The sequence below is a fragment of the Berghia stephanieae genome, chromosome 8, assembly GCF_034508935.2.
Source record: "Berghia stephanieae isolate SIO BIC M18660-M18661 chromosome 8, UCSD_Bste_1.3, whole genome shotgun sequence".
Classification (NCBI taxonomy): domain Eukaryota; kingdom Metazoa; phylum Mollusca; class Gastropoda; order Nudibranchia; family Aeolidiidae; genus Berghia; species Berghia stephanieae.
This window is the reverse complement of record NC_088367.1, coordinates 46516730-46535116: the sequence shown is the minus strand read 5'-3', so window position 1 is coordinate 46535116 and position 18387 is coordinate 46516730. Positions and strand designations below refer to the sequence as shown.

The window sequence follows — 18387 nt, the reverse complement described above, 5'->3', positions numbered from 1 at the left end:
GACAACCAAACAGGGTGGGATCATTGGAGGAATGCACTGATTGGCTTGTCAAATATTACTTAAGGTAGTGAGAGGTAGAGTTTAAAAAAAACTTTCCCTCTTTTCTTCCTACACGATCACAATGAATAAAAGTCAGGAATACTCTCTGAAATATACAACTATTTCAAATTTTGGGGGGAAAAAAGTTTCTTAAAGATATGTTAGTTAATAAGTAAACCTGCTGTCCACCAATCATTCTCATTACAAAATGGCATAACGAATCCAATCCTTCCATTAGAATCAAACTAAGATGAATTGAAAAAAAAATTATTTAAAAAAATTCAGTGATTGAATAAATTGGATGCAATAATTTCAAAGAAGCAAAAAGGAAAAAGTTGACTTCTATTCAGACCCTTCTTTCAAATCTAGTTTTTGAAATATCATTTCTTTCTTCTTCTTGACCCCAGTGTCTCAATAAAATCCATATAATAGTGCATGACAGCTAACTTTAATTTGATTGATATGTTATGTTTTTAATGAACTCTCTGTTTGCAAAGCAGCTATAGTTTTGTTTTAATTGTTTTAAGAACATAGTGACCAATTTTTTGAAGAGCTAAAAAGGGACACCCTATCGTGGGCTACCGCCATGGCCCCAAATAGCAGAATGTTTCGACTAGTGAAAAATAAAACATATAGAATGAGTTTGAAAGCGTCCTTTAAATACTCTCTATTTGTCTGTTAATTGAATTAATTTGCTGTCTCTCTCGCTAAAGTTTTTTAACAAATTGTTTTAAGGGCGTGGCGACCAATTCTTCTAAGAGCTTAAACAGAACACCCAAACGCGGGTTACCACCATGACCCAAAATGGCAGAAATGTTTTGACTATTGTAAAAATGAGATTAAAAGCGTCCTTTACTCTCTATTTGTTTGTTCCTTAAATTCATTTGCAAATCATAATCCCGGACATGCAAGGATCATTTCCATACAATATCAAGTCTTAATTCTTTTACTTTAAAAAAATGTTTCTTTTCCTCCAGATTTCCAAATTGGGGCAGTTCCAATTTTATCTGGATGGGTAGCTGCTTGTTAGGAGTTTTTACAGTGCTGACAACACTTTAAGGTCATAATTACACAAGAATGCAGTGACTGGACTAAGCAGACTAATCACATTTTAGAGGGAAAATAACTGGCAAAATACCCACAACTTATCTATAGGCTAAAATCTCTTGTTACTGTCTGCTTCATGAATGGTGATAAAAAAGGAACCTTTTATGGATCTATGACTGCTCTCATTGTTTTACAGCTTAAAGTTGTCACCCGCTTATCCAAGTTATATTTCTTCCACGTCTGCATAGTAATAAATACACGCAAGACTCATTCACCAAGTATTTTATAAAATAGAGAAAGAGGGAGAAAAATACACTTACAGAGGTCTTCACATGCTAGCCTCTGCTACTGCCTGCCCTTCACCGCTAACACATTCTCGTAAGAAAAAAAACAAACTTGCACACCACCCAGAAATCCTTATCATAACAGGCCTTTTAACAACAGAAATTAAAACGCACCAGATTCTAGACAAGAATGAGACAGTGGGGTTTTGTGTTGAGAAGTGAAAACAGACCTGCCTACTTGAAAAACTAAATATTCGTAGTTTTTAGAAGATAAAAAATTGTAGTCGTCGTAGTTAACTTTACAGATCAACAATTTGCCCTCACAATGGTTAAATAACACTTCGAAATCCTTATAATTATGTAGTCTGCATCAAGTCTGGCATCAACTTTTATTTTAATGAAGTTTTAATGACTTAGAAATGTTCATGAAATTCTGAAATTGGATCCAAAATTTTGTAAATCTACGAATGTTTCGTAGCACTAGGCAGGTCTGTGAAAGCATAACACTTATAACCAAAGACTACAGCTATAATCCAAACTTTGAAACAATGCTAGCTAAAAAAGTAAGTAGCCCTCAAAGACAGCGGTCGTTTATTGGTGAGTAGAGTTGAAATCTAATAGTAGTGTAAAATAATTATATATAAATATATATCCAGGGTGCGTGAAAAAGTTTTCATTTCGCGTTCATCGACTTACACGACTCATACAATGTCACTACATGCAGAGGTTAATGACAACACCCACGCATTCCACAAACAACAGATTCAGATCAGTGTGTTAATAACACATAACGCAAATAATCATCAACAACACAGTTGGTCAATAAATATAAGTAGAGAAATTAAGATGAAGACAGATTAAAATAAATAGTTTAGACAAGGCATGGCATTGTGCGTATACACGGAAATTATCAATTACAAAAACATGACTGGCAAAGACATCTGTGGCAAAATCAAAGGCTTTCCTCTCCCCGTGTAATTTTCAATTATGGTTTATAATAACATTTAATTAAAATACAAATATTTCACTTCAGAAGATACGGAAACAAGTGAGATATATTATATTTGCCGTCTATTGTATCCCAACCAAAAGTAACACAAAGAGAGATACGTGAAGCTGTTATAGATTTATTAGTTATGATTCATCCATTACTTTTACACACACACACACACACACACACACAAAAAAAAACCCTTTTAAACCCCCATCCCAAAGCTTTAGAATGCATACCTAATGACAATAAAAAAAAAAAAATTATTTACACTAATGTATGAACAAACACAATGACTGCATCCAAATTGTTAAAATAATTCCAAAAAAAAAAAAATTTAAAAAAAAGACACAAATAAATGCACTGCCATTCTTCCACCATTCAACATTAAAATACAACCAAAACGTAGACAAACAATGCTGAGTAACATATCATAGCAATTCAGATTTACGTTTAAGGGCACCGTGAGCTGCTCTATGAGGGAGGGTCAGAACTGAAAATAGGGAACAAAAACAAAGGCAAAAAAGAACATTTTTGATTTGTAACCAAAGCTTAAGGGAATTAAAAATGAAATGATTAATCGCATAAATAATATAAAATTATCTGATAAATAAAAAAGTCAAATTATACAATTCTATTTAAAAAGGCACCAAAAGAAAAAAAAAACAAACAAACAAACAAACAATCAATATAATAAATAAATTTTTTAAATTAAAAATTAAAAACCAATAAGAAATTACTATAATAATTTGGAAGTAAAAATAAAGAAGGAAAAAAAAAGAAAAGAAATGCTGCACAAATTTTATTTTTTTTCTGTGTTTGAAAAGAAACGAAAATTAAGGAAAAAATTTGATAGTCATTAAAATTGAACCCGTTTTCCTTAATTAATCAAATAAAAGGCACTTTTAAAAAGCAATCAACAATGAAAATAGTATTACCAAAATGTTAAATAAATTCTTCACACAATTAATTTTTCCTCATACTGCGAAAGGAAAATAGGTCATCACATCACGAAAAATATCCAAATTCTAACTTTATTAAATTAATTGAAGTCAAAAAAATATACTGCATCTACTACTGCCATGACTGAAAAATCAGTGATAACAAAAATCAGCGGTAACACGACTAAGTGCAAATCACACACTAAAAATTACAACTGTGTCAAAAAAATCCAAATCCAAGTCATTATGGTGAGATTGGCACTTGAAAATGCTCTACTGTGAGTGGTGTACTGAACATAACAAAAAAATGTGAATGTGTAAGATAACAATATTATATCAACGTTTTTGAAAAAATAAAAATAAATTTTTTTTTAACTGTTTGGTTTGCCAGATTTTTGTTTCAAATATAAAAAAGAAATGCCCTGTTGTTACATTTACTGGAAAAAATAAAAACAACACATGAAAATAGCCGAAAAGTCACAGAAAGCATGGAAAACATTTAAAGCAGAGACTGAGATACAAAAAAAATGAAAAACTAGGAATTGCAGGAAAATAATGGAAGAATATAATGAAACAAATTTCAACATTGAAGCTAAAAAGATTATTTGTAATATAAATCAACATCAATTTGTAAATAAGGAGAACATAAAAGCTTGAGTGAAAACCACGCTATACACAGGATTCTCCCTTCACAACATATAGAAATAAAAAACCCAAAGTATAAGAACAGTAATCTACAAGTAGATGTATTGAGAGACACTCACATTTGCTCTTGTTGTACGATGAAGTTACAGATGAAGGCGGGGCGCTGATCCTCTTGCTGAGGGCCGCTTGTTGAGACGTGGCATCTCGGCCAGCAGAGGCCACGACGCCCGTACCAGGTGCTAATGGAGGGGTATCTGGGGTTGTGGGAATACTGAGAGGGGGGCCGCCTACTCCAACCATCATGAGGGAGTCGAGGGAGGTGAGGGAGTCGCTGTCTGTACTAAGCAAGTTGTGGCCCTTGTGACTGGCAGGTGTCGCTGCAACCAGGAGCATAAAGTATTTTTCTTGCTCGAGACTAGAGGATGCCTCTCCACTTGACGTACCTGATGATAGCAGTTATATGTTTATAGGTGATTTTTTTTTTTCGATCATTTTTATTTGCTCTTTCATTTCATTCATACCATCAACAAATTCAAGTCAGCTCAGTCAATATAAGCTTTTATTTTACTTTTTCACTGGTGTACATCAACTTGGATTTTTTTCCTGACCGTTTTTATATAACGCGATATTCACTTAACGTGCTTAAAGCGCTTTACAAAAGGTCCATGGCCAACAGCAACACGTAATATGTAGGACAAGACATGACACCTGTTTTGCAATATAACAATTTTTTTTTTTCAACAGAGACAATGCTGTTAATGGCCAGGTACTCAATTTATATCTGAGTACGGTGAGAGAATGTGAGCTAAGAGCCTATTCCAAGGACTCAACTAAGCTGCTGCTCAGAGCAAGCCCAAACCCAGGACCTTCCAATCCAAAAGTGAGTGCTTATACCGCAAGACCACATAGCCGCAACATAAGTGGTTGAGTCATATCACCTAAAAGTCAAATAGATAAGTGTATCACCATTGTTCAAGCAGACATACGTAGCTATCCAGGTGTGTTGTTTTGTTTTTTTGTTTTTAAGGGTTTTACGGCGCTTGCAACACATTTAGGTTATATCAGCGCCAGTAAAAAGGAAGAAAATGGGATAGTAGAAAGTTCTAGAATTATCATTAAAGCACCCAAGAGAAAGTAAGACAAAGGAAAATTGGGATCAAATAGGGATCACATGTAGATTCCAAGAGCATACCATCAATGTACTTAGTCTGAGATCACCTATAAGTCTCACCAGACACAAGCACAAGATCCAACAAAGAGGAATACACTCAAATGCTGACATTTCATTATACATAAAAAAATAACAGATATAATAATACATAACAGAGAGATGATTTACAAGAAAAAAAATATCATCTCCCGAAACAATAACTATGCATTTGACTGTTTCCCTCCCAGTCAAGGACTCCGGCCAGGGTCGGGACAAAACCAAGCAATCTCATACCAAGACAAAGACAGAAAGCATGTTGGAAAACAGATATAAGGGGATAGAAGACACGGTATGTACCTCCCTGCCCACTGTGGAGGTAGGGAACCCCACCCAGGGGTGTGTTGTTTACGTACCCATAAGGCCTTTAGAATGGAATCCACTGGCCCTCAGCAAGAGGCCTCGAGTCCTCGGATGTCTCCATGTGATGACAGGGAACCTAAGTATATACAAAACAGTTGTAGATGGATAGATTGATTTGTGAGCAAATGGGTGAACGTAAGACTAGGTTGCTAATTGGTAATGAATTAATGGATTAATTAACAACATATGGTATAGAGCGAAATAGGATAAAATCCCGTGAATGCCCTAATATCAATAGTAATGCTAGAAATATATTGATTGAAAGATCACAATAATGATAGACGTGGTAAAATAACGAGTACATTAAAAAATGAGTCAATGTGTGGATAAATAGAATGAATGAATGAATGAATGAATGAATGAATGAATGAATGAATGAATGAATGAATGAATGAATGATTGAGGGAAAAAATAAATGAGGTCTGCCACAGGTAACAAAAAAGAATCTGTTTTTTTTTAAAATTTAAACTAGAGTTTCAATGATATTTTTTTTAATCGGTATCAACTAAAGATACAAATACAAAATCAGAAATTGGCCAAATGGGCCAAATTTTAAGGGGAAGAGTGGATTCTGATTTTACCATGAAGTGACATAATCAAGATTTGTTTCAGATTTACAACAATAATCTTTTTTTAAATCCCAAAACACAGGCATTCCTTTCTCTTTGACAACTAAACTTATCAATTTTAAACCAAGTAAATGTAAATAAAGCCACGATGGATAAAGATGGCTGATAGTTGGCATTGACAAAAACATACCTTGACTGACGATGTGATCTGGAAAACCTGCGTATACTCTCATCAGAGACTGACTGAGGCACGACCAGCAGGGCAGGATAGCTGGGGAAATAATAATAATAATAATAATAATAATAATAATAATAATAATAATAATAATAATAATAATAATAATAATAATAATAATAATAATAATGATGATGATGATGATGATGATGATGATGATGATGATGATGATGAATGATGATGATGATGATGATGATGATGATGATGATGATGATGATGATGATGATGATGATGATGATGATGATGATAATAATAATAATAATAATAATAATAATAATTATAAATGGCATTTGTATAGGGCATTACCCCAAATTCATCAGGCTCTAGGTGCTTTACATATTCTTAAAATAAATAAATACAATGAAAAATAAAAACATAGCAATTTTAATTACTTACAAAACAATAGACAATGTCATTACATTTTGCACACAAGGTAGGAAAAACTTCATTTACAAATAGAAATCATGAGACAAAAAGGTGAGTTATCAATTTAGATTTGAAAGCCGATAATGAGTCAGCACTTCTAATATTCTGGGGAAGAGCGTTCCAAAAATGGGGTGCCGAAAATTCAAAAGATGGTTCACCAATTTTGTGGGATGACTTCTTCCTTGCCGCGAGACATTTTACAAACACTTAGAGTATTTTCAAAATAAAAACCTGAATATGAATACTCCATAGAGTCAAATAGTTAACCCCCACCCCCCAGCTTACCTCCTGGACAAGAGATAATTAGAGTTTACTGTGGACACCCTGAATGGTTCCGACCGGCCTCCCCTCTGGCCTGACATGGCCACACTACCAAGACCGAGTCGTTGATAGTCCTGGTAGGAATAAGACTCCATCAGACGTTCAATGTTCTTGGGATCAGATGAGTAGGACGGACTCAGATCGTTCTCATCTATCACTGGAAATGACATCAAAATGGAGATTGGTGTTACCGCAACACAAACAATTGGTTTTCCTACGATAGATCAAGTTTATTTTTAGGATTGAGCCTATTTCATTTGTAATAAAACTTGAGCTTTTATATAGCGCAACATCCACAAAGGGTCCCTGACCAACAGCAACAGGGAACATGTAGAACGAGACATGACGCCTGTTAGGCGATATTACAATTTTTTTCGACAGAGACAACGCTGTTGACGACCAGGTACTCATTTTAACCTGAGTACAGTGAGAGAATGTGAGTAAAGAGCCTTTTCCAAGGACTCAACTATGCGCCGAGCGAAGCTCGAACTCAGGACCTTCCTCATCCGAAAGCGAATATCATACCACTAGGCCACATAGCCACACAAATAAAGATTTTTAAAATTTAATTACAAATATAAACATTAAAACAATTATAAAAATATAGAAAAATAAAATTCAAATGAAAAAAAGAAATTAATCGATTAAATTAAATTTAATGTAAAGATTTTAAAAATACTCTCTTTGGAATGGAGAGGTGGGTTTGCAAAAACCCCTCAGTGAAACATAACATACATCAGTATTTCACTATAAACATAAAAATTCTACTATATTGAATTTAATTTATATAAACAATCAAAACAATCAATCAACATAAACTATTAAAACTATTTCATTATGAGTATTCCTTTTAACAGTATGTTTTGAATTCTGCACTAGAAAAAATATATGTTTGAATTGAAATTAAAATGGATTTTTTTTTGTTTGCCAAACAAAATTGGACGTTTACTTGATCCAAAAACATGTATTTGCAGCCAAGGCCATTGAAATGATATGAAATAGTACATGTGGTTTCAAAATAAAATCATTCAATTCTGATTATCATAAAGATGCAAGAGATAGAAACCAGCCAATGTGAATAATAACTTCAGTTATTATGGCCAAACAGTGTTTTGTCATCACACTAGACACAGGTACACACACAAATACACACACACACACACACTAAAGGGAGGGGGGGGGGGGGGGAAACAAAGAAAAGGCTAAACCACAGTAAAGTGTAAAAAAAAAAGATATTAGATAGCGTGTACTCATTGCCATGAGTATTAAATATATTTTACGAATTTGATTCTTTTTTTTAATTAATAAGTAAAAATCAACTCCTGACTAAAAAAAAGTTTTAAAAAACAAGAACAAAAAAAAAAATAATAATACAGAATGACACAAACAATCAATCCTACCTGATAATGACAACTCGTCTTGGTGAATGCTCCCAGCATATTCAGACTCACTGTCAGATGAGCGGGGTGAGGAGTTACCGTTACCGTGTTTGCTGGTACGAGTCAGAGAGTGAGGCCTAGGATACTTTTGTTTACTCCTCGAATGTTTTTTCAAACCAGCCTTCTTCGCTGTTTTTATCAAGGTCCTTTTAGCAAATTGCCTGGAAAAAAGGAAGATTTGCCCACCATTTAAAAAGAGAAAGAGATAAAACTCCTGACCTCTTAAATCTTAGCATCATCTTAGAATTATGATATTGATAGAAGAAATTGTTAATGATAATGAATTCTAGATTTTAACCTTGCTGCAACAAAATGAAGTGATAAGACATGGAATGAGATTTTTAAAAAAAAGTTAGCCCAGGATAGAGAAGGATGGAAACTGTTTGTCTGTGGCCTATACCCTGACCCAGGGTGAAAAAGGCAATGATGATGATGATACAACGAAATTCCTTTTACTCTTTTCTGATTCTGTTACATTTATAATTTTGGAGTGCTCAAATTACAAGGGGTTTGACATTAAAATGATCACTACAATAGATCGACTTTTGAACTGGAAAAGAAATAAAAGTAATAAATCATATTATTGGCAATGTGGTCTAGTGGTATGAAACTTGCTTTCAGATCAGATGGTCCAGGGTTCAAGTCCTGCCCTGAGCGAGCATAGTTGAGTCCTTGGAAAAGACTGTTTACTCACATTCTCTCACCATACTCAGGTGTAAAATGAGTTCCTGTCTGTTAATGGCGTTGTCTGTCCGAAAAGATTGTAATATCACCTCACAGGCATCATGTCTCATCCAACATGTTCAGTGTTGCTGTTGGCTAAGGACTCTTCATAAAGCGCTTTGAGCATGTTTCATGGATAAGACGAAGAGAGATTGGTTCAAATATGGAACAGTTGTCAATTTCCAGAGCAGAACATAAATGTACTTAGTTTGAGATCATCCTAAATGTCTCATCCAGACACCTGGGCCGGATCTCACTAAGAAGAACACACTCAAATGTTTACATGATAGTTTCAAAACAAAATAAGCATAACTATCAATACATAACAGAAAGATGATTTACAAGGAAGAAATATCACCTCCCAAAACAAACACTATACATTTGACTGTTTCCCTCTCAGCCAAGGACTTCGGCAATGGCCATGACAAAACCAAGTAATCCCGTTTTAAGACAAAGACAGAAAGCAACTCAGAAATGAGATATGGGTGGATAGAATATAGTACTATTATAAGCCAACAAAGAAAATTGAATTTAAAATTGAAATGATGGGAAGTAAGAACCTCAGGCTATTTGCAGTTTTCTCAGTAAAAATCTATTTTCTACAAAAACTTCAAACACACCTGAGAGAGGCATTCTTTTCCTTGCTCTTCTGAATCTGTGTAGCGTTATGAATGTAATGGCCCGTGAATGCAAATGTGTTGAAAATGGTGGAGGGGTAGCGCACTTTGTGAATCAGTTTCCTCAAAGTCTCTATGTTGTCACTGCCCACCTCCTCGTCAAAGGCAATTTTCAGTAACTGGAATGAGAAACAAGAGCATAAATTAGAAACTATTACAATTAGTAATCTTCAAACATTACCTCTTTCGGCTTTAGGCTGAATATGAAATATATGATATAATTAATAATAATAATAATAATAATAATAATAATAATAATAATAATAATAATAATAATAATAATAATAATAATAATAATAATAATAACAATATAATAAATAATAATAATAATGTATTGTATTTATATAGTGCCTGACCCATACAATATAGCTCTAGGCCCACAATAAACATGGCATTGAAATAATAATATTAAAATCAGAATTCTTATATGATCAGTTTTAACTCTTTACCAATCATTTTTCGGATTTTTCCCATATGCCATATCCACCCTAAAAAATTGATTTTTTACACACTTAATTCAACATGAATAAGTTCGGGCTATTCATAATTTTGTTAAGCAAAACAATCTGTACAACACAGTATTAAAAGTTATTATAACTGTAACAAATTTTTTGTTTTTGAAATGTAATGTATAAAAGAATTTTGAATGAGAAAAATATTGGTCGAATCGTAACAAATGTGATGATTTTCCTATGGTTGGTAAGGAGAGGGTTAAAGGGGTAAGCAGGCCATCCCACATAATAATATTTTTTAAAAAGACTTTGACAAAGTTATTCGGAAGACGGTCTTTAATTTATATCTCTTTTTTAGCTAAATATAATTCTATTTTTTTAAGATTATAACAGGTCTGTAAATGGTTGGTGAAAAAATTGTCGGAACTTTTTGAACACACGAAAATAGACACAACAGAACACAAATATGGACACAACACAGATATGACACGTCAATTGACTAGACAAATCATGTCACTTTCCCCTATTTATTTATAACGAGGTCCTTATTTTCTGGTACCAAAAAAAAAAATCCCAATTATTTGAGGGCCCAGGTCTGAGTTAGTAAAATGAAAGGAAGAGAACATTCCCACCCTTTTGAATGATGTGTATCTCGTGCTTGATGACACAGGAAGCTGCGTATCTTCGCTACTGTTTGTGTTAAATGTTTACGCTAATTCTTTCGTTTATATTTGGATTAATTCTTATGAAGAAAAAGAAGAAGAAGAAGAAGAAGAAGAAGAAGAAGAAGAAGAAGAAGAAGAAGAAGAAGAAGAAGAAGAAGAAGAAGAAGAAGAAGAAGAAGAAGAAGAAGAAGAAGAAGAAGAAAAAGAAGAAGAAGAAGAAGAGGAGGAGGAGATGGTGGTGCGGTCGTGTGAGAAGAAGAATATATATTTCGAAGAAAAATAATTATTTCGCATTATTTTTTTTCCGTCTTACATCTGGACGGAACCAGAGAGATTGTATAGCTAACTCTTCGAGAGCTCTCTCTAGCCAAAAAGCCCGTATCTGGGTCAACAGCTGATCGTGGAAATAAGCGCGTACAACAATGAGCAAAGATGGCGCCGACGCCGACAACACAAAACAAATGCCAGTGGTGTTCCGGTATCAATTGTTCAAATTCTCGACACAAGAGACCAGATTTAGGTTTCTTCCGTTTCCCAAAGGATCCTGAAAGGTGAGAAAATTAAACTTTAATCTATTAACCTTAACAAATAACTATATTTCTATATTAACACGTCTAGATTGTGTTACAAGAGAAAATGAACATTAGATTTCTGATCCAGTTCTAATCTACTGCACCGTGACTGTGACCCTTAAAGGTGGCTCTGTTGGGGGTGAGGCTAGCCATTATCTTCTTCTTCTTCATCTTCTTCTTCTCCTTTTCCATAATAGCAGATGTGGTTGATTTAAAACACAGTAAAGGGTAGGGGGCGACGGTGTAGCTACACGGCATTGAATTTTAGCCATATATGTTGTGCCAGTGGATTTATGCTTAAAATAATTGAGCTTTTATATAGCGCAATATCCAATAAATATGCTCAAAGAGCTTTAGAGGGATGACTAGATAGGATGTACATTGACTAGACTTGTGATGCCTATGTCTAGATTCTAGTACAGTAGTAATCTCAATGAAGTGAGCTTAGTTTTTTAGAAGTTTATCTAAAGAGAAGCATACATCTAGTCTCTCTCGGCCAATTAGTATGTGCTTTTATGTATAAAATTAACTCTTAATCAGACCTAGCTCTCAATTAATTACTAATAATAGATCTAGATCCAATATTGAACTGCGTTAGTTATTTTTTACAGGTCCAGGCGTTGGGTCATCAACTGCAGGCGTGCTGATTTGGATGACAAGTCAGCTGATGCACTGTACAGACGAAATGTTTTATGTGAAGAACCTTTTGATGCTTCCTGTTTCAGTGGCAGTCAAGACACGCCTTCAACAAGATGTTCCACAGGAAATTAGACAGCTGATGTTGCCATCAACTATGCAATCCCTAATACCAAATGAACAGAATGTAACAACTTGCATATCTGGGTATGTTGCAGTCAAATTAATGCCCCATGTGTGTACAGACTGTCAAGATTTATTGAAAGGTGACAAGGACCCTGGCAAAGAGAGTCAAGTATTCCTGCATGCAAAGAACCTTCAGGGTTGTAACCATGGCGGTCTCTGTGCACCAAGTTCAGAACTTCTCTGTATCATAGAAATTATGGAAAAGGAATTCAGAGACGCCATTACTCCCACACTGCACATTACTGGTCTGAGAAATAGGATCATTAGACGGCTTGTGGTAAGCATTCCACCCCACATGGGCCTTGGTTGCAAAAATGGAAAGTGTGATTTACTTTTTTATGTAGCTAATTTGTTCACTAATGCCAGTTAATGAATCAGACACTCTCAGAAAAACAGCCCACCCATAGAAATAGGAAGGCTGCCACATTTAGCCATGTCGTGTAGATTTGATATGTCGCTGATTTGTTTTCTTACCGGTATGCCTGTTGTTGTTGGCTTCCGTCTGTCTCAGGAGACAATGGATGTATACCGAGGTTATCAATTCTGGTCTGTCACTGTCAATCATCGGTGTTGATGCAGCATTGTCCCCCTTTGTGATTTTACTGAGCCATTTTTCAGTTTATAAAATGTGTTTTAGATTAGATTCTACAATACTTACACGAGAGTACATGTATTTTGTATTTCTCTCCTTCATTATGTTTAATTGTACTTGTGGTCATTAATCTATGCAACGCAACTTGACGTCATCTTAGTCATGCATACTATTTTTTCATTGTACATATTATTTTGAACGATACGTGTGTTAATTAAACACATACTTACACACACACACAAACACACACACACACACAGACACACACACAGGAGAGAGAGAAGAGAGGAAGAGAGAGAGAAGAAGAGAGAGAGAAGAAAGAGCGAAAGAGAGAGAGAGAGAGAAAGAGAGAGAGAGAGAGAGAGAGAGAGAGAGAGAGAGAGAGAGAGAGAGAGAGAGAGAGATGAGAGAGAGAAGAAGTTTGGCTTTGTTGAAAATACAAAGGTCGTTTGTTTCTATTAAGTTTGTTTAAAATAAATCATGATTTTCGCTGTAAAGTTGAGTTAAATTTATTTTTTGTCAAAGTTTATCCCCCCCCCCCTCACCCCCTCCACCCGCCTTCTCTCTCTCTCTCTCTCTCTCTCTCTCTCTCTCTCTCTCTGTGTGTGTGTGTGTGTGTGTGTGTGTGTGTGTCTCACACACACACATCATTATTATTATAAGTAATTTATTTTAGAATCTTACAAAGTTATCGTAACCTGATCTAGAGAATCAAACTAATCTGTACGATTTTGCACATAAAGCCTGAGCCGATAGTAAAGAAAAAGAGCAGCCGATCTCTAGCAGACGAAACACACATTCAGTGATCCGCGCCTATTTCGTGACACACAATTTTTCGGCTGATACGCAATGAAATGCATTGTTGTCATGGAGAGCGGGAGGGAAGAGAGAGCTCTCTAAGTGTTAGCTTCTAAACTCTCTGACGGAACCAAAGAAATATAGAGACTGAGAAATAAGAACCGGAGATATGCATGTGTGTCGGTAGCAAAATAGAGAGAAACTTTCCGGTCCGGTTCGACACACTTCTGTGTGTGCGTTATTTACTGACTAGGTAAAGGAGGTGTGTGTGTGTGAAGACGACTCGCACGAACTTCGCGACCCACTCTCGCTGGCTGTGGCACAGTAGCCAGGCAGTGAATATATCGACGGCAAGTGGAGCGTGTGGCATGAAAATATTGTAACTAACAGATAGACGGCAAGTTTTGTTTTGTCTTTGATGCAACAAATGAAATTTAAAAAAAAATTTTTTAAGTCGGCATTTGAAACCGAATAAAATCTATTTTTTTTCGAGGAACAAAATAAATGTCTTTTATTTTCTTTTTTATTGGTTCTGTTCTTTGACGTTACGAATTTTATTTTTACTATTATTTTTTTTTTTAATATTAGCACTTAAGAGCAAAATCAAGCTGTCGGAAATCCAACAATAGACGGAAGATTTACAGGCCTGTTATAATTATAAAGTTAAGTTTGAAACACTGACTTTGAGTAGTGCTTAAAACTTGGCATGGACTAATTTCAAAAATCAAAAGAAAGTGAGTAAATGAGTTTTGAAAATTATAGAAAAACTTGCTTGTTCTTAAAACTGTCCATATATTTAAAGGCAAATGTTCTATTTATATTTAAATATTCTTTTTTTACGGAAAGAATTAAAATTAAAAATTTTTGAGACAAAGAAAATGAGTATCATTGCATAATACAAAAAAAGTTTGTTAAACATATAACTCAATTCCTCTTGACAATTCAAATAGAAATAGCTTTATTCTACCCTCTCATTGGAAAACCCTATATTTCCTAGTAATCATTGAATAATGATTTGAACCCGTTGAATAAAACTTTTATTCAACGATTGCAGAATTTTTTCACGCATTTTATTGGTGTGAAATACGGTGTGTAAAAGGCAGCTGAATAGTAATGATAAATAATATTTTGGTGCACATGAATACAAATCCAAAGTTTTTAGTTTTGGAACAATTTATCATTCAAGCAGAAGGAGAAAGATACAAATTATGGTGAAAAGAAGTACTAATACCATATCATTTGGTTACAAGATATCTAAAAATCTTACACGGAGGGGTGGAATAAACGCATTCTTTCATTTCTTTGTATTTATTATACTCATTATATTTTTATCTTACATACTCACAAGCTCATTGTGTTATTGGGGATGATAAAAATAACTTGTTTAATAAATATAAAGAAATGAAAGAATTGTATATTATTCTATTTCCTTACTTCAATACAAATTTCTTATTGCATACCTGAAATACGGTAGATCTCAGCTGCAATCCCTCTGAAGGACTTCGTTCCAAATGGGACAGATACACATTGACTCCAATCTTCTTCTCTTTTGACAAAGAGGATACAGGGAAGCTTCTAACTACACTCTGTTCACTGGCTGTAAAAAAAAAACATTTTTATTCTATAAATAAATGCTGATGGCGACAAAAAGTGAAAAAGAAGGACAATTTTGAACAATTGCCTTTAAGACCCTAATTTTAAAGCAATTGAGATGATGAAACTATCATTGATAATCTGCCTAACTTCAGGAGAGTGAGTGAGAAACAGGACCTTTTTGTTCCACCACACATCAAGTCTCTCAATGCCAGTATATTGATTGGAGGAAAAGTAATTTTCTAAAAGGGGGAAATTCTTTCTCTTGACTCCAAAATCGCAGATTTACGTGGATCCGAGGAAAACCGTAAGCATTGATAAGTAGAGAAATATAAATCAATGCCAATTATAAATATGTGCAGCACATAATTAATCAGCTGATGAATTCAAAACACTACATACAACTTAAAATTGATCAGACACAAAGAGAGCTGGAAACCTAAGTTGCCTGGAAATTAGAAAGAACAAGAGAGGCCTTGTATGCCAATTTCCTTTGTTAAAAGTCCCATCATCTTGCCCAGGTATGTGATTCTTTAATAACAAGAAACTTATACATAGTGTCTTGAATAAAAATTATTTCAAGCAAATATCACGTTAAAAAGTAAATTCACAAAACTCTCACTTTTGTGACCTTGTTCTCCCCAAAAAGAGAAAGTTAAATCTTTGAAATTATCAACAGTTCTGAAACAATCAACACGGGTTCCAGTCTGACAATGTTAAAATAAATAAATATACACTACATTTTCATGGATTCACCATGCTCAATGAGCTTCAAAATTATTCATTTCTTCCCCCAGTGAGCTATATGGATCAAAATTTTCATTTTATAGAGCAAAAGTCGTCTGCTGATATTCTAACATAGACATAGCCATCAATGCCAATAGCCAGGTACTCATTCACCACAGTCAAATGGATTAATTTGTGTATGTAGCGCAAAATCCACTAAACAAGCTCAAAGCGCTTTACAAGGGATCCCTAGCCAATAGCAACACTTAAAATGTAGGACGAGGCATGATGTCTGTTAGGTGATATTACATTTTTTTTTTCTAACAGAGAAATTGTTTTTAGCCAGCCTTTTTTATGAGTAATTTTCAGTAAATTCTATCAATCAGACTATAAACGTCTAAGGTTACACATAGTTGTGTGTGTTGGTACATTATCTCTGGCTGGCAGATATTGTGAGCATTTTAACTGAGCACATAGTATCAATATGAAAAGAAACTCTCCTTACCGAAGGGATCACAAGGGGAGCCTTTGAAGATGATTCTGTAGGTGGTGAGGAAAATAGCCCCCTCTGCAGGCAAAAGAGAAGGCCCTCCCATATTTCCACCTGTACCCTCCTCCCTCCCATCTGGGAGGAGGTACACCCGAAGTCCTTCCATCACTATCTCCTCTCCAGGCACTAAGGCAGGTTGAAGGATCTTGGGCTAGAGAAAAAAAAAATGTCAAACATTATGATACTATGATACTAAGAGCTTGTCTCACCATAATAAATACAAGACCCCAAAAAAAAATAAAAATGATGACTTGTGAGCTGATATAATGAACTTGAGCTTTTATTTAGTGCAATATCCATTAAACGTGCTCAAAATAATCACAGGCGGTAATTATAAATAATAAATACGGAGAGATATTAAAAGTGGTGGACCATCTAAGGGAAAATGGTGACATGTTGTCCATTATGTCCTTGACAAGTTAAAGACATATTCAAATTTACCTCTTTTCTTTTTTCATAGTCATCATCACAATCTTCATTAAATGTATTTATAATTAAATAACAACAACAACAAACAAACAAAACTAAAAAAAAAAAAGAATAATCAAGAGCCCAAAAAGAAAAGAGTTTATGACTTACCTTTTGTATTGGTGGAAGACGTTTGCTTTCCCTAGCTACAGCCTCCAGTGTTTCTATATGCATGTCCACCACTCCTGTGAATTATAGATCAAAGAGTAGTCCAGTCAAGAAATCCAAAGTGTAAATAAGTTTCTTGGTTTAGCTTTAAGTTATGATTAGTTCGTGCTTTCAAAATTAGTATTAATCATTCATTAGACGTGCGATTTTCATGAGCTAATTCATAACCAGTAATTTGCTTTATTTTTAGGAGTTTAACTCACTCAATCCTAACACCGACTTTTTCCGTAGTTTACCCGGATCACTTTTACCCAATGCTTATTTATTACATTTTTATGAGACAAATTACAGGCTTCGTATCAAAGCTGATGTTTTTAGTTTTTACACGTTAATGGTAGTTGAATAAAACTATTTATGTACATGCTCATTTTTAATACATTTTTTCCAATTTTGAAAAGTAGCAAAAATCTCTAGGATTGAGTGAGTTAAAGGTGCTTGTGACATTATTTGGTATCCAAAAACAGGGAAATGCAGGAATAGTAGGATTATATTATATCTTCTGTTTTCTTAGAACTCAAGAAAAAAAAGACAATGTAACTAGTTAAATCAAACATGAATAGATCCCACGATTTATCTGCATGTCTTCTGAATGACGCAGGCAGTGACCGCTGAATTTAACTCTCATCAATTTGCAGTGAAATTAGGCTTGGTGACGATTATTGAAAAATTAATTAAATTATTAAGACATCTAGATCGTTTCCTCAATATGCCAGAGTAATGGGATGTTTGATTGGGGTTTGTTTTTTTTTTAAAGGGTTTTATGGCGCTTGCAACACATTAAGGTTATATCAGCGCCAGTAAAACGGAAGAAAATGGGATAGTCAAATTCTAGAATTACAATTAAAGCACCTAAGAAAAAGAAAGACAAAGGGGAACTGGGAACAAATCAGGATCAGATGTAGATTCCACGAGCATACCATCAATGTACTTCATTTGGGATCATCTAAATGTCTCATCCTAACCCAAGTGTAAATGTTGCTGCTGGAAGCTCGAAGAAATAAATATTAACTTGAAGTTGAATGTAACCTTCAATTTAATTACAAAAACAGATCAAATGAATGTTTCGGGTTTCCC

General features: G+C 34.5%; 2 protein-coding genes across 5 annotated transcripts in view; one reads left to right on the top strand and one right to left on the bottom strand.

Annotated features, from left to right (window-relative positions):
- LOC144978777 (myotubularin-related protein 13-like) overlaps positions 1-18387 on the bottom strand; it is an 84134-nt gene that overhangs the window by 30742 nt on the left and 35005 nt on the right. For 2 of the 4 annotated variants that reach the window (XM_078925253.1, XM_078925254.1), the window contains exons 21-30: positions 17257-17330; positions 16633-16828; positions 15269-15405; positions 9851-10026; positions 8469-8668; positions 7033-7225; positions 6277-6357; positions 5511-5593; positions 4067-4390; positions 2813-2854 (exon numbers count right to left, since the gene is read on the bottom strand). In XM_078925253.1, the coding sequence (XP_078781379.1) occupies positions 2813-2854; positions 4067-4390; positions 5511-5593; positions 6277-6357; positions 7033-7225; positions 8469-8668; positions 9851-10026; positions 15269-15405; positions 16633-16828; positions 17257-17330 (1506 nt within the window). The remainder of the gene's footprint in view (positions 1-2812; positions 2855-4066; positions 4391-5510; positions 5594-6276; positions 6358-7032; positions 7226-8468; positions 8669-9850; positions 10027-15268; positions 15406-16632; positions 16829-17256; positions 17331-18387) is intronic. The other 2 variants (XM_078925256.1, XM_078925257.1) reach the window with 1 other exon arrangement.
- Positions 11486-13198, top strand: LOC144978774 (uncharacterized). The gene is made up of 2 exons (XM_078925248.1): positions 11486-11575; positions 12208-13198. The coding sequence occupies exon 2, from the start codon at positions 12249-12251 to the stop codon at positions 12786-12788; it is 540 nt and encodes a 179-aa protein (XP_078781374.1). The 5' UTR covers positions 11486-11575; positions 12208-12248; the 3' UTR covers positions 12789-13198.